This window comes from Etheostoma cragini, chromosome 9, assembly GCF_013103735.1.
Source record: "Etheostoma cragini isolate CJK2018 chromosome 9, CSU_Ecrag_1.0, whole genome shotgun sequence".
Lineage (NCBI taxonomy): Eukaryota > Metazoa > Chordata > Actinopteri > Perciformes > Percidae > Etheostoma > Etheostoma cragini.
The window spans coordinates 18,721,189-18,735,761 of NC_048415.1; the positions used below are offsets into that span (position 1 = coordinate 18,721,189).

Below are 14,573 nucleotides of genomic sequence, written 5' to 3' on the forward strand. Positions count from 1 at the left end.
AAAACAAAAGTCTCTTGGTCCAGCTGCAGTGAACACATTTCAATTGTAAGTTTGTTCAGCTACAATGCAACTTTTCTCTTGCAATGACTGTCTCTAAGAGAAATTCACCATTGCTCTATTGTGGGGAGGACATCTGCCCTTATTCTAATTATATATATTGTGTTGTTAGTTGGAAATAGTTCCTCACCCTCCCTGGCAGCAAAGTCCCGACAGGACATGTTGGGGACGTCACAGTAAAGTCCCGTCCATCCCATTTGACAGTGACAGGTCCAGGAGGTCGATGTCTGAGAGCAGGAGCCACTGTTGTGACAGTGCACCTGGCTGCAGAGGTTCACAAAGTTCTGCGTACAAAAGAAAATGAAAAAAAAAGTTACACTTTTGACTATAAATGTTACAGAGAGAAGGACAGAAGAAGAAGAAGAAAGACCGCCATCTTCTTGAGTTTGATACTTTAAGTTGGGTGCATCCAACCCAACTCAACTTTGAAATTGTCAAGCCTTCTTCAGTTTTGCGTGTGTGGACCACTTATTCTATTTGTGCCAACTTTATTAATGTAGACCAAATAATTACACAGTTTTACTATCTGTGTAGCTCTATATGCTTAAACCCTAGGTACTTTAGTTGTTTTATTGTTGGCAAATATTAAATAGATAATAACACATATGACCAAGCTCACTCCAGTCACCTGCAGACACTCTAACACAGACACTTTACCTGGCAGTTCTGTCCATTGTATCCCAAATGGCAGGTGCAGCGGTAGTTGCCCAGACCATCAGTGCAGGTGCCTCCATTTTTACAGGGCTGAGAGTTACACTCATTTTGCTCAAATTCACAGAATTCCCCGTAAAAACCAGGACGGCAACGGCAAGAAAAGGCGTTGATGCCATCAATGCAAGTCCCATTATTCAGACAGGAGCTGGTGGGATAGTAAAGAAAGTAATGACTAACGACTATTCAGAGTGCTGAGACGTACGAATGAAGAGGCGGGGAAAACAAAACATAATTCATTTTCAACATAGTTATCATTGTTTCCGTCAGGTCACTGCAGGAGACACAGTAGAAATCATCCACGAAGAAACTCATTGCCAAAGAACAGAACAATTAAGCATGGAAACAAAATGTAGGTTTTATGGATTCATGCTTTGAATGAATGGCTCACCTCTCAGTGCATTCAAGGATGTTGTGTTCACACAAGATTCCATCAAAGCCTTGTCGGCACTCGCACACAAAACTGTTGACGTAGTCCCGGCAGATGGCACTGTTCCTGCAGGGCTGGCTGGCACACTCGTCTACCTCAGTCTCACAGCGGTCGCCTTCAAAACCTGGGCGGCAGTCACAGGAGAAACTCCCAACATCGTCCACACAAGAGCCTCCATTCAGACATGGGTCTACAGAAGGGAATACAGAGAGGTTAAAAGAGGCTTTTAATGACAAAACAGCCATCACTGAATGAGGTATGCATGAATAATTCACCAGCAGTCTGGGTGAAAAATCTGTAAAAATAAAAAATAAAAAAAATGGAAGCACCATCCCTTGTATTTGATTGTTTTGTATAATGCGCACACCCATGTATAAAACAATATCTCAGGGGATTTTTTTATGCTGCTTTCCACTAAGGCTTGGAATCTCTCCAGTTTCTGATACGTCAGTGATAGGCGTCATAATACGTCGCTGTCATAAATGCAGAGGTGCCGCATCCATTGAGATGCAAACAGCCATGATTGGGCTGATTGAATTAGATGAAAGTGAAACTCACTGGGTGAGCAGTCGTCAATGTCTGTCTGACAGTTGTGTCCGCTGTATCCAGGTTGACATTTACACGTGTAGCTGCCCGGGGTGTTAATGCAACGACCACCATTTTTGCAAGGGTTCTTTTTGCATTCGTTAACATCCTCCCTGCAACGTGTTCCTACACAATTTTGAACAAACGAAAAAATGATTAGTACAGCATCAATCTAGTGGTAACACATAATATACGATATGACTTGCTATCAGGCCATCAGTCGCACTCTCTCACTTCCATACAAACTCACTCAGACAGACACATATGAACTCAATATCTGATGGATACACACATACCTTGCCAACCAGCAGGACATCGACAGGTGTAGGAGGTGTAGTCTGCAGATGGAAGACACACTCCTCCCCTCTCACATGGATGAGAGGCACAGGGAACCTGTTCCACTTCACAGTGTTTACCTATTTGGGCATAGCACATATTTTTCATTATGATAAAAACAGGTTCAGGAATTTAATTGAATTGGCTGCTACAAAGACTGATATTGCATCTTAATAAGCTGATGTTGATGTGCAGAACATGTGAAATCACTAACCTATGAATGGCGGACTACATTGGCAGGCATAATTGTTGACTCCATCTATACAAATGCCTTGGTTCAGACAGGGCCCGGATAGACATTCATCTATGTTCTTCTCACAGTTCACACCTAATGCGAGAGGCAGGGTGATTCAAATGTTTCAGTTTAAAATTCAGTGCCATGTCCTCTAATGCTTGCTAAGTTTAAAAATATCTAATGCTGACATACAATAATAATAATTATTACCTTTGAATCCAAGTTGGCACTGACAGGTGTAGCCATTATGTCGATCCAAACATGTGCCACCATTTTGGCACGGACTGGACTTGCACTCATCCCTTTCCTGTTCACAACGTTGTCCCACCCAGCCAGCTTCACACTCACAACGATACCTTTGCACAGAACAAAGGAAAGCACAAGTTTAAAATGAGAAAACTTGGGCTAAAAAGTAATAACAGCGGCAGCAGCGGCGGCGGCTTGTTTTGTTTTTCACTTCAAGAATGGCCAGTTCTTGGATTCTAATATCATTGTAAACACATAGTTGTGCTGATGGAAAGGCAAAGCAGGTGGGAAGAAACAATAGGGAGCCTCCACATCTAAATGAAGGAAAGTACAATTAACAAAACAATGCATAAAAAAGGATTTGCCTGTTACTTTGCCTGATGGACCTTTTAAATTACACTATATAACTGGTGTGTGTTAGCTCATATTCAAACAGCGGATTAGAGAAGGACAGATGGATCTCAGAACACAACATGTTAGAGCAGCAGTTTGAGGATAATGTACCCGTGTTGCTGTTCAATACATTCTCCGTGCACACAAGGCTGAGGAGCACAGTGGTCGGTCCCGGATAGGCACAGAGGGCCGTGGGTGCTGGGTGGGCACAGGCAGTGGAACGCGTTGATCTTGTCCACGCAGGTTCCCCCACTCATACATGGGTTTGAGTTACACTCGTTGATTTCCACATCACATGTAACTCCTATTAGAGAGCAATTCAGAGGGAATTAGTTCTTGATTATCCAGTTGTTTTTAGTAATAGCAACCAACTATCAGCTTACAGTGCTAGATCTATATGGTTATTTTTCCTGCCCCATTTCTGAAACATGTTGTACTGTTATCAACATGACTTTATTGGGGTATCTAGCAAAACATACCTGTATATCCTGGGAAGCACACACATTTGTACTCGTTAATGCCATCGTGGCAGTCCCCGTACTCACAGGGGTTGTTGGCACAGTCGTCTTCATTGATCTCACAGTTTACCCCTGAGTAAAAAAAAAGAAAGACAAATTAACATAGGGTGACAAAAGCAAGGTTATATGCTTAATCATTTTACCCGACTGTATGTTTGTTTAGATTTAAAAAGCAGCACACCAAAAACCCTTTCAGCGTCCCTTTCGGTTGAAGTGAACAAGGGGTTGAACAAGAAAGAAGTGAAGATTTACCACCAGAGGGAGTAAGACTCCATAAAAATGTTGTTCAGCAAGAAGTGAGAAATGTTGACAATAACTATTAATAAAGCAGAGGCCCGCTACGACTCGACTATGACGTAAAGTTAGAAAACTAACAAGAAACACATTAGTGGAAAAATTGTGAAATGGGAGGAGAAAGAGAGAGGAATAGAATGAGAAATAGAACAAGGGAGACAGATACAAAGTGAAAGCTAGACAAAGAGAGAGAAAGAGGCACATCAGATGAGGGGAAGTGAGAGCATTAAACCAGAAAGTGAGACCCAGGCCTCAGGGTGGTACAACGTACTGAACTGAGCCTACTAATCCACAGAGCAACCTGACGGGAGCACCATGCAACCCAGGCTTGTGACTGCAACACATAAAGTGCTCTACACTTTATAAATCAAAAGCGACACTGGAAGTTCTAAAGGTGGGGTTGTTTAACTCAGGCTAATTAATTTGCTAGTAAGGTCTCAGTCCACACTCTGGGAAGCTCTGACACACTTCCCGCACTCCATGTCCGCGGACAGCTGTTGGCTTCCACAGGCGTTTATGTTTTGTGCATCGTCGGACATTTGCAGCCACTTTCCGGAAACCGCTTGCGGAACTGGGACAAGTCCACAGCGGCCCACGGTGTGTAGGTCCTAGCCTGTCTCCAGCGCCTCCACCTGCAGGATGTCAGTTGTGTGTCTGCCTGGTCTACTTTTGGACGCCTGATTTGACTCGCGGTCCTGGTCTATAGTTTCATGTGTCACATACAGCAACTCTCCACAAGCAGAAAAAAAGGAGCTTAAAATGCAACTTGCGATGTGATCTTGTGATATGGACGGGAAGGATAACTCTGGGAGTTTGAAGGGGTGTGTCGCAATTCTGCCTTCTTACAGCGTTTGTTATCATATCACATTTGATTCATATATGCCCTAGTCTGTTGGTAACCATCTCTACCTTAATGACATCAGCACTCAGACCGGTCTGGTGGATGTTTCAGAGTGACTAACTACCACCCTCTGTATTTTCAAGTAGTGAAATGTTTTTATCTATGAATAATGCTGCCCACGGACATCTCATCACAGTTGTACAACGGCATAGTTTCCATATGACGTGTAGAATGACACCTTTTCTTTGAAAAATGAATTAGAATGAACTTGCGTCAATGTACAGGCAATGATTTTTGTAGCACACACAGTACCTACCTTTGGTTCCCGGTGGGCAGTTACACTGGTAGGCATTGACCAGGTCAACGCAGCGTCCTCGGTTCTGACAAGGGTTGCTGTGGCACTCCTGGACCTGGATATTACAGATGGACCCTGTGTATCCAGGATAGCACTCACAGGAGAAGGTGGCGATGCCATCTTTACACACACCATGGTGGCAGGGCTCTGGTACGCAGTCATTGATGTTCTCCTCACAAAGTAGGTCAGTGAAGCCTGCGGGAGGACATTTCCTCTTAGAAAAATAACAAAATCTATTGCATTATGGATTAAGTGACTATTTCAAAAGATTTTCCAGATGTAAAAAGAATATGGGGTTTAATGTGATGTAGTCTATAATTTTTATAGACCAATAGCAGAGCAGAAACAACAAATATGCTTTCACTTTGACTTAACATATGGTTATTCCCTTTTACCTTCAGCACATTCACAATCATATCCGTTTGGTCGGTCGATACACTTGGCCCCATTAAAACAGGGCGTGCTGGAACACTCATCTATGTCTATTTGGCACATATCACCGCTGAAGCCTGAAAACAGAACAACGTGAACACAGTAACACACTCGTCCATTAAATCACAGTTTTAAAAACAAAAAGGGCTTCATATTCTAATTCATTTTTACTTTGAGTGGATGGAAATCTGAAAAATACATCAACATGTGTACCAACCTGCTGGGCATTCACAGACAAAGCGGCTGACCTGGTCCAGACATTTCCCCTGGTTCAGACAGGGTGAGCTAAGGCACTCATTCACCTCTATCTCACAATGAGTGCCCTCAAATCCTGCATGAATTACGAGAAACAAGTTTTTATGAGATTACTTCTTTTCTCAAACGTTACAGAACACAGAGATTTTAAGTTCTGAATCCCAATTAATTGCAGTTTCTAAGCAGTTTCATTTGAACCAAGTGGTGTCAGTTCCCTTAACAGCCTGGTATCAACTCCACCAAGTCATGTATTTGGTACTTTTTTTGTATATTTGTTAGCAGGATATCAAACAAATAATAACACAATTGAATGAGACATGAAAAGGTAGGCTATGGGCCAAGGTACACAAGACCATTTTTGTGTAAATCTGGGTGCAGAATAATTAAAAATAAAAAACATTTTATACATTATAAATTGTGGCACATATATAACATTAGAGTCTATCACTCTGGATCCTTAAAATGTATTTTTAAATTTTTTTATTTTTTTAGGTATGTTCTCAATCAGTAGCCTGGAAATCCAGACCCAAATCTGAAAGATTAAGGGTCTGGCATCGAGTAATGAAAGTCCCCCATCTCGAGGGGCGGCACCAAGCGTGCATTTTAAAATCTTACTGCATACAATTAGTTAACACTACGGCCAATCACAACAACACACAAGGTGACGTATCCAGAGCCCCATATGCTTAGCTACCAGTTGAGCTAACTGGTAGATTAAACTGTTGTCATCTGTTTAGCTCGCCTCTGGCTCCGCCTACATATGATACACCAATGTGATTGGTGCAGCTCGGTTACTAGGGTATAGTTAATGAGCAGCATTACTCGAAGCCAGAGTAACTCGCTGAGCAAATTCAAATTGTACTCTCGCAAGAACTCTGGATTTCCAGGGAAGTCAATTAGTGATTTCTAGTTATAAATTAATTATTATCCACAATATCACTATCTTGAAACTCAAGACCGGCAATGCTGCACTTTTTCGAACTGCTCCATTTATTTTTTGGATGAGAATGTCTGATCAAATTGGTTGGAATGTACAGTTATTTTTATTTTCTCAAGAGATGTACCAGGCATGCAGATGCAGGTGTAGTCCCCAATGCGATCCAGACATGTGCCATCGTTCTGGCAGGGGTTCGAAGCACACTCGTTGACATCTTGTTCACAGCGCGGCCCAGCATAACCCCGAACACAGTTACATGTGAAGGAGCCATCAGTGTTCACACATTGTCCACCATGCTCGCACGGGTTGGTACCTGATGGTGAAGAAGAAAGAGCTGCGTTGAAAAGCAGAAAAGATCAGAAGCCAGGCAGAGATACATGTTGTGCATACTTGGTTAGAACTTTCTCTCTTTCTCACCAATGCTGCATTCGTCTCTGTCGATGTTGCAAGTGCTGCCGACGTATCCAGGTTGACAGTTACAGTTAAACATCCCACTGATGGGGTTGGTGTCACACAGAGAACCCTCTCTACAGGGGTTACTGATACAGGCATCATCTCTATGGCAGAGCAAGCCTGAAAGCGTAAACACCAATACAGATTTATTATTTTATGTATTTAGCAACTGTTGTTTTTCCTTTTCTTTCTTCCTCTCTAACAGCAGACTCACAGCATTTCTGTTTTGTCTTTTGTGACAGTAATCTGGATTTGCTGTTATTGGTCTAATGCATTTTAGGGTATAAAAATGTCTCACTCCTGGCCTACCTGTCTTTCCGTAAGGGCAGAGACAGACGAAAGACGCAACGCGGTCGATACAGGTGGAGCCTGCGCTGCACGCAGCTGTAGCACAGTCATCAATGTTTTCAGAGCAGTCGGGTCCACTCCAGCCGTTGACGCACACACAGACATAGCTGCCAAACAGGTTGCTGCAGGTACCTCCATTCTGGCAAGTGTTTGGCTGCAGGCGACACTCGTCCACATCTTCTGTACAGTGCTGACCTGTGGAGAGGCAGGGAAAGTGGACATGAAGAGGAGGAAATGTAAACAAATGAAGTTAATGCTCAATGTAGCATGTTGCAACATAACTCAAGGTGTAACCCAATGGGTATTCCAGTGAAGAAATTAAAAATAGTGACACCTTTTCTTTTAGATGCTTACAGTCTTATTTAGAGTGATTTTTTGGAAAATACAGTGTATGAGAATACTATTAATCCACGATGGCCATTTTTAAGTACTCCGCTCACGTTGGCTTTGCTTCCCCAGGTCGGATTAGTGCTACATAAACTCAGACAGACCCAAGGAAGCTGATGCATGCATGTTTGCTTTGTAAAGGGAAAGCTTGCGTATGCCACATAAGTGTGTTAGCAGAGACACGCCTTGTGTGAAGTGTGAGCCTCCACAGGATAAAGAAAGAGTACAGAAGAATGGTGGGAAGTATAACATTGAAACAACATGAAAGAAAAGTTATTTGATCACAGCAAAAATATGTATTTCACCTCACTGCTTAAATCGGCAAACAGAAGAATTAGGAGTAGAAAAACCATTTCATAAACAATACGGCTGGAATGTCTAGAAAATTAAAAGGTAAAGACACAAACTATCTGCTGTGGATTTCATTTTAAAAATGTGAAAAATTATAAAATAGTCTGCAAAACATGTTTAACACAGCTTTTTTTTTTTTTTTTTTTAAACACGGCAGGCATGCAAAATACTTAAGACTTAAGTTCTAGTATAATACAAACATATAAAAAGCAGTGTTCAGACCGACCTAAGCTCTGATGGAAAAGAACGCTGGTGGCCGTGCGAATGCATAGAGCATAGAGCGAAGTGCAATCGCACATTCCTGGTATATTACTTTGAAACAAGAATGACCTATTTGTATTTTTACTAATTTCACTAATACTAATTAATTGTCTGAAAACTTTCCAGAATTTTGCAATCCAGTGAAAGAATATTATAACCGTTTTGCCGTCTAATAAGCCTTCAAAATCATGTATCTGTTACTCTAACCGGACTTCCTGGATTGCATTTCATGTCTCATTGTTACCTTAAACAAAACACATCCCCTGGTGTTGTTTTAACACAGGGCTGTTTGAAACTGAATGTCTGCTAAGAGTACACAGTACAGTTTTTTAATGCTTTGTTTCAACATGTAACACAGATCCTCTTCAGACACATGAGGGACACCCCTGATAGCATGCATGGATTTGAGGCACTGGTGTGGTAACCCTATGACATCACAGCAAACCAAAGTGGACAAACAGTGACTATAAGACACTGGTAAGGGAACACAAACAATCCCTTACCAGTCCACTCTGGAGGACACTGGCAGTTGTAGGTGTTGACTCCGTCCATACACGTTCCTCCATTGGCACACTGGTGACCAGGGCAGTCATCAATATTGTTCTCACAGTTAGTCCCGTTGAAACCTGGCACAAATGATTGGGGAAGACATGCACTTAAATACATAAACTACAGTATGATATTCTCAAGTGTCCCTACTATGATATGTCCTGGTAGTGTGTAAACAGCAGCTGTTTGTTGTGTCTACTTGGAGTAGCAAGTCTGTAGCAGACTGACAGCACAGTGTGTCTAATACAATACAGCCAACAGGCTCAGACTGTTTGCACTACAAACAACACAATTTAACAAACCCATTGGTTTAGATAGAAATACCAGTTACAGTGTCAATTTTCCTTCATTCAATTTTAAAATTTCCCTTTCTCTTTAGGGCCTTCTTCCTTTCCCTATCTCTATCTCTCTCTCTCTGACTAGGTGACAAAACTGTCCATATGTCTGTTGACGTGTGGTGGCTGGTTAACTTTTTAAACATGGTATGAGTTTCTAGTTCATGTTCGGCTTTAAAAAGAGGAACAAAAAATCTAGGCATTTCAGAATTTGAATCCTCCTACCTGGAAGGCAGTGGCACGAGTAGCTAGTCTCAGAGTTCTGGTTACAGGTGCCTCCATTTAGGCATGGTGAGGGTGAGCAAGGGATGTAGGAGCTTTCACAGTGTCTGCCAGTGAATCCTGGGGCACAGGTACACCTGTAGCAATGACAGAGTACATTTCATTAAAGTCAGTCTCTTTTTGGACATATTTCACATTTGGTTATTAAACACTAGATTCTCACTTGTAGGAGCCAGGGGTGTTGTTGCATAATCCATCATTCTGGCAAATAGAGGGTGTGGCAGCACATTCATTTGTGTCATTAAGGCAGCGAGGCCCTGTGTAGCCAGGAGGGCAGGAACATGTGTAGCTACCACCAGATAGAGAGCTGCATGTTCCACCGTTGGAACAGGGACTAGATAGACAGCTGTCCTCATGCTCACACTGCAGTCCTGGGAATGGAGAGGTAGGAGAAGAGCTGAGCATTAGTGCTTTAGCTATTATATGTGCCATTTATAAATGTTTCCACCTCTGAAGAATTATGGCTTAAGATACAGTACCAGAGAAAAAACAATATGCAATGACCGGTATGTATTTGTGGCAATCTAAAACACTTCTTATCACATAATAATAATCTCATCTTATTTTATCCAATGATACTTTCAGTGCCAATAAGATTTGCACACGCCTAGCGCACACTGTTTAGCTCTCTCGAAAAGTAAGATGTCACTGCCCAGTGACAAACTCCTGAGAGGTGATTTAACAGCATCTTACCTGTCCATCCTCTGGCACACTCGCATTTGTATTTTTCAAGGGACAGCAGGCTGCAGACACCTTTGTTGGCACAGGGGTTTTTGGGGTAACACGTGGAGTTCTGGGGAGTTTGGCAGTGCTGTCCGGTGTAGCCAAGAGGGCAAGTGCAGGCAGCGCTGCCTGGTACAGGTACACCAGCTAACATGGACACAGAGCAGTTCCCTCCATTCAGGCAGAAGCCAGGTTGACAAGGGTCCCTATGGTGGCAGTACTCACCCAGAAAGCCTGGTGCACACCTAGACAAACACAAACACACACGCACACACATAGACAGAAATCAATGATGGAGCATGCCAAGGCACACGTACACGGATTTAAACCTGATCCCTCCTCAATACAGACAATAAAGTTGAAAGACAGATTTACATATGTGTATTTGTGTGTGTGTGACAGAGAGGCAAACAAACAAAACAAAAGAGTGAGTTTCAGTCACATGCACTATAATGCACCACATCAGACAACAGCATTGATAGCGTAGCGTAACATCTGCACAAGAGTCCTGTAATACACACACATCAAAGAAACAGCAGAGGTAAACACTAGTGTCTGAGGCAGTCTGTTCCCTGTTGTACAGGGATCTACACAACTGTACTATGTGGGGAACCACATCCCTACATAGGAGACATTAAAATATGAGAGATGTGTGGTTGTGCATAAGAAAAACTAGTTAAATTACTATTAAATGGTTAAAGGACTGCATTTATGTAATGCCTTTAAGAGAGATATGACGCTATTTACAGTAAAAGTACACACATTAATAGACACACAAGCTGCTTAAAAGAAGAACTTAAGAGTATTGTTTCTTGCTGAAGGATGTTTTGACATGCTGTAAACCACTAACCCAAAGATTACTGAGAAAGGTGCCCTGAACCCAGAGCTGTTGCCCCATAAACCCTGTAAGAGAAAAGGGGGAAGCTGGGCTTGTTGAAAGGGTTAAACTGGGGTCAATGATCAAAAAGAAGAAGTTGAAAAGTAGAAGGATGTGAGGTGGAGTTATCTGGAAGTTGTTGACTGAAGCCTGGCAGAAACTAAAATCAACGTCTGAAAAGCACCAGCAATTATTTGGGCAATGTAATAGACAAGCAATAGTGATGTCAACAGATACTGCCATGACGTACAGAAATGTGTACACGCTAAACGTAAGAAAGTTTTTCTTCCAACGACAAGTTGCTCACAACAAACGAGACAGTGTATGACTTTAAAGAAAAGCAACACTTATCTATCATGTTCTGACCACATTTGATCTATAATGATTTCTGGTTTTACTTCTCTGCGTATTCAGCTCCCTTTCTTTTGATTTCTCTTTATTCTTCTATTTCAGTAAAGTGATTCAGCCACATGTCGAGCAGTGGGGAGGAAATTGCAATATTATACAATGTGTCCACTAGGAGATCTCATCAAAGACAATGATGCCTTAGTCACTTTCTATTCCTCTGTTTTTCTCAGTCCCTCCCACTTTCACTCACCACTTCTCTTTGTGAGACTGCATTTGGTCCGGGGGGTAATTTTGTTACTGAGTGAAAAGGTTATTATTCAGGAAATTTCCTGTGTAGGCTAATTTTGATCAGCCGTCTGTTGCATTGTGCGTGTGGCACATGGCAGACACGCTGTCTGGGGACTGTGGGCGACTTAGTGACTTGCTGCCTCTTACACAAGCCTCTAAACGTGCCTCCCTAGGGGGGCTCAGGTAACACAATAGGATACACCGCACAGTAACTAACATGCACAGAGAAATGAATACCTTCTTTCATAACCATTCCAAATGAAAAAAAAAACATAAAGTGAAGAAACAGAGATAGGTGTTATGAGCCATATAAACCAGAGACGAAACATTGGAGATGGTAATGATTTGAAATTCAGTCTCACGGTTACTGGCTTTTATTTATTATTGGCTACTCCACCCCAAAGCAGCTTGACAGGCGTGAATCATGCCTGCCAGACAGATCAATCACATCTGTGAGACTTACGCTCGGTATGATGTGTGTGTCACCCGATGTCTCCTCGCGTATTACTGACAACATTTGACAACGAAGTCCCACTCTAACTAACATATTGAGGTCACAGTTATACAGTATATCAAATGCAATGACATGTGCAAAAACTGACAAAAAAACAAAAGAGATTATTGAGCAATACATTCATAATTTCTGCGGTTTAGTTTAGTCTAGAAACCTCTTAATAATATTCAAGTTTAGGTATATATATATAAAGATACTATATTTTTCTTATAGGGAGACCTATAAGTTGGTAGGGGGAGACCACCTCTCCCCCTACCCACCCTTACGGTCCCTCAGATCCACCTCAGCCGGTCTCCTCTCCATCCCCAAGTCCTCTCTCCAGGGAAGCTCCCAGGCTCTGGAACTCCCTCCCCCAAGAGATCCGCACCTCTGAGTCCCTCACCATCTTTCAGTCCCTCCTAAAGACCGATCTCTTCACCTCTGCCTACCTTTTTTTAGTCCAAGGACCGTATTAAGTAAAGGCCAAAAATGTGGGTGTGATCAATCCTGTTTGTCGTAGTTAAAAGAGAGACAGAGCTTTTTTTCCACAAATAGCCCAGATATAATGTGTAGTGCTGTCAAACTATTAAAATATTTAGCCGGGATTATTCACATTAATGTCATAGTTAAAAAGTAAACTTTCATTTCAAATTTCTGAATCTTGCACTCGCCATCCACTCAGAACATAACGTTACTACTGTTTGGCCGGCAAGACATTAGAAAGTACTGAGAGACAGATAAAACACATTGTTGGTTTGTTTTAATAGTCGGCCTCATCTTTTAAATACATAGTTTATCTCCCACACATATTCACTAAAAATCCGCTATTTATCTGCTATTGCATATACTCATGGTGCTGGTAAATAGATAAACAAGACATAGGATCTTCAAAGAAAAGACAGACTTCATGCCTCTTCACCTCAACTCTGTCAGATTAGACACCCACCGGCTTTCCTGTCTCCGTCCCTGTATCAGCATGTCTGCACTGCAACCCTACACACACCCCGAAAGACACACAGATAAATACACAAACAGAAAGATGTCCCTCCCCACTCTGAACACAAACACAGCTTGCTCATGATATCACAACAAGAAGGCCGTCGTGGGAATTAGGACTGCTTTCTTCTCCTGGACGACCTCTCCGCCCCCTCTCAAGGAGTAATGACATGGCCCTCTGCCCTGTGACATACATCACATTAGCAGGCTGTCACACAAAAAAACACCGTGTCCAGGTTAACACCAGGTTTACATTTCACTGGGAACATTTCACACATTTTTACTGTTGAAATATGGGGAATATGAGAGGCATTTCCTAAGTTAAGTATAGCCACTTCAGAGTGAGCGAGGAAATTTAAAACGTGTGTTTTGTTTTAATGTTTGGCTCAATTACATTATAAGTCTTTTGAGCTTAGAATGAATGATTTTAATTTTTTTTGGGCATGAAATGTAACTATTAAGTTAGCCTGGTTTGGAAGTTGCTCAATGTGCACAAGATATAACAATTATAATTCCTATAGCGTCGCCTACACAACTCTACAACACCCTTCAACAACTATTTACAACTTTTAGATTTCTGTGAAAATTCCAAAGTTCTGACAGTAAAGATGCATAGTCACCTCGATTAAATTCAACCGCTGCTATCTAACCAGTGTTGACAGAGCCAAATGCCATGGCGTCAGGACACGATACCACCCTGTCCTTCAGGTTTCACTGCCAGATAGAGAGCTCATTATTAGCCTTTGGCAGTATTGCTAGATTCTGGGGCAAACAGACAAGGCTAAGCATGGTTCACAGCATTGTCAGGGAGTGGTGTCTCACCGAGGAAGAGATAACCCAACACACTGGCACATTAGTCCGTCAGCAATGCAGCAGAGCTGTGGGATTCTACTGACAAATGTTCATACACACTACAGGACACGGGCAAGAATTTGCACACAGACTAATCCACATAGACACCCACATACAGTCAGCTCTTCTTTCATGAACAACTCGGCAGAAAGAGGTTTCAGCAGCCAAAGTCATCTATGGGATTCTTTGTTTTGCTTCATGAGGACTTTTTTCCCTCCTCTTTTCCCCATCCTTCTCTTACTTTGTGCAATTTCCTGCAGCCCTTCCCCTCTCTTTCTCACTCCTCCACCTCTCATTTCTAACCCACTCCCGAGGTGTCAGGTTTCTACAGCTGGTTCACATTAGCGCCCCCCATCTCACGCACACCCCTCCCTTTTTCTCTCCCTTTCCCTCTGCACCCCTTCT

General features: G+C 42.3%; 1 protein-coding gene across 1 annotated transcript in view; it reads right to left on the reverse strand.

Annotated features, from left to right (window-relative positions):
* Window positions 1-14,573, reverse strand: part of notch2 (notch receptor 2) — a 46,767-nt gene that overhangs the window by 10,483 nt on the left and 21,711 nt on the right. Inside the window, 19 exon segments of the mRNA XM_034882586.1 lie at window positions 188-341; window positions 715-916; window positions 1,160-1,388; window positions 1,757-1,909; window positions 2,080-2,199; window positions 2,334-2,447; window positions 2,565-2,710; window positions 3,105-3,297; window positions 3,473-3,583; window positions 4,963-5,196; window positions 5,397-5,510; window positions 5,651-5,764; window positions 6,753-6,938; window positions 7,043-7,198; window positions 7,388-7,621; window positions 8,929-9,051; window positions 9,535-9,668; window positions 9,755-9,962; window positions 10,285-10,559. Coding sequence (XP_034738477.1) covers window positions 188-341; window positions 715-916; window positions 1,160-1,388; window positions 1,757-1,909; window positions 2,080-2,199; window positions 2,334-2,447; window positions 2,565-2,710; window positions 3,105-3,297; window positions 3,473-3,583; window positions 4,963-5,196; window positions 5,397-5,510; window positions 5,651-5,764; window positions 6,753-6,938; window positions 7,043-7,198; window positions 7,388-7,621; window positions 8,929-9,051; window positions 9,535-9,668; window positions 9,755-9,962; window positions 10,285-10,559 — 3,200 coding nt within the window.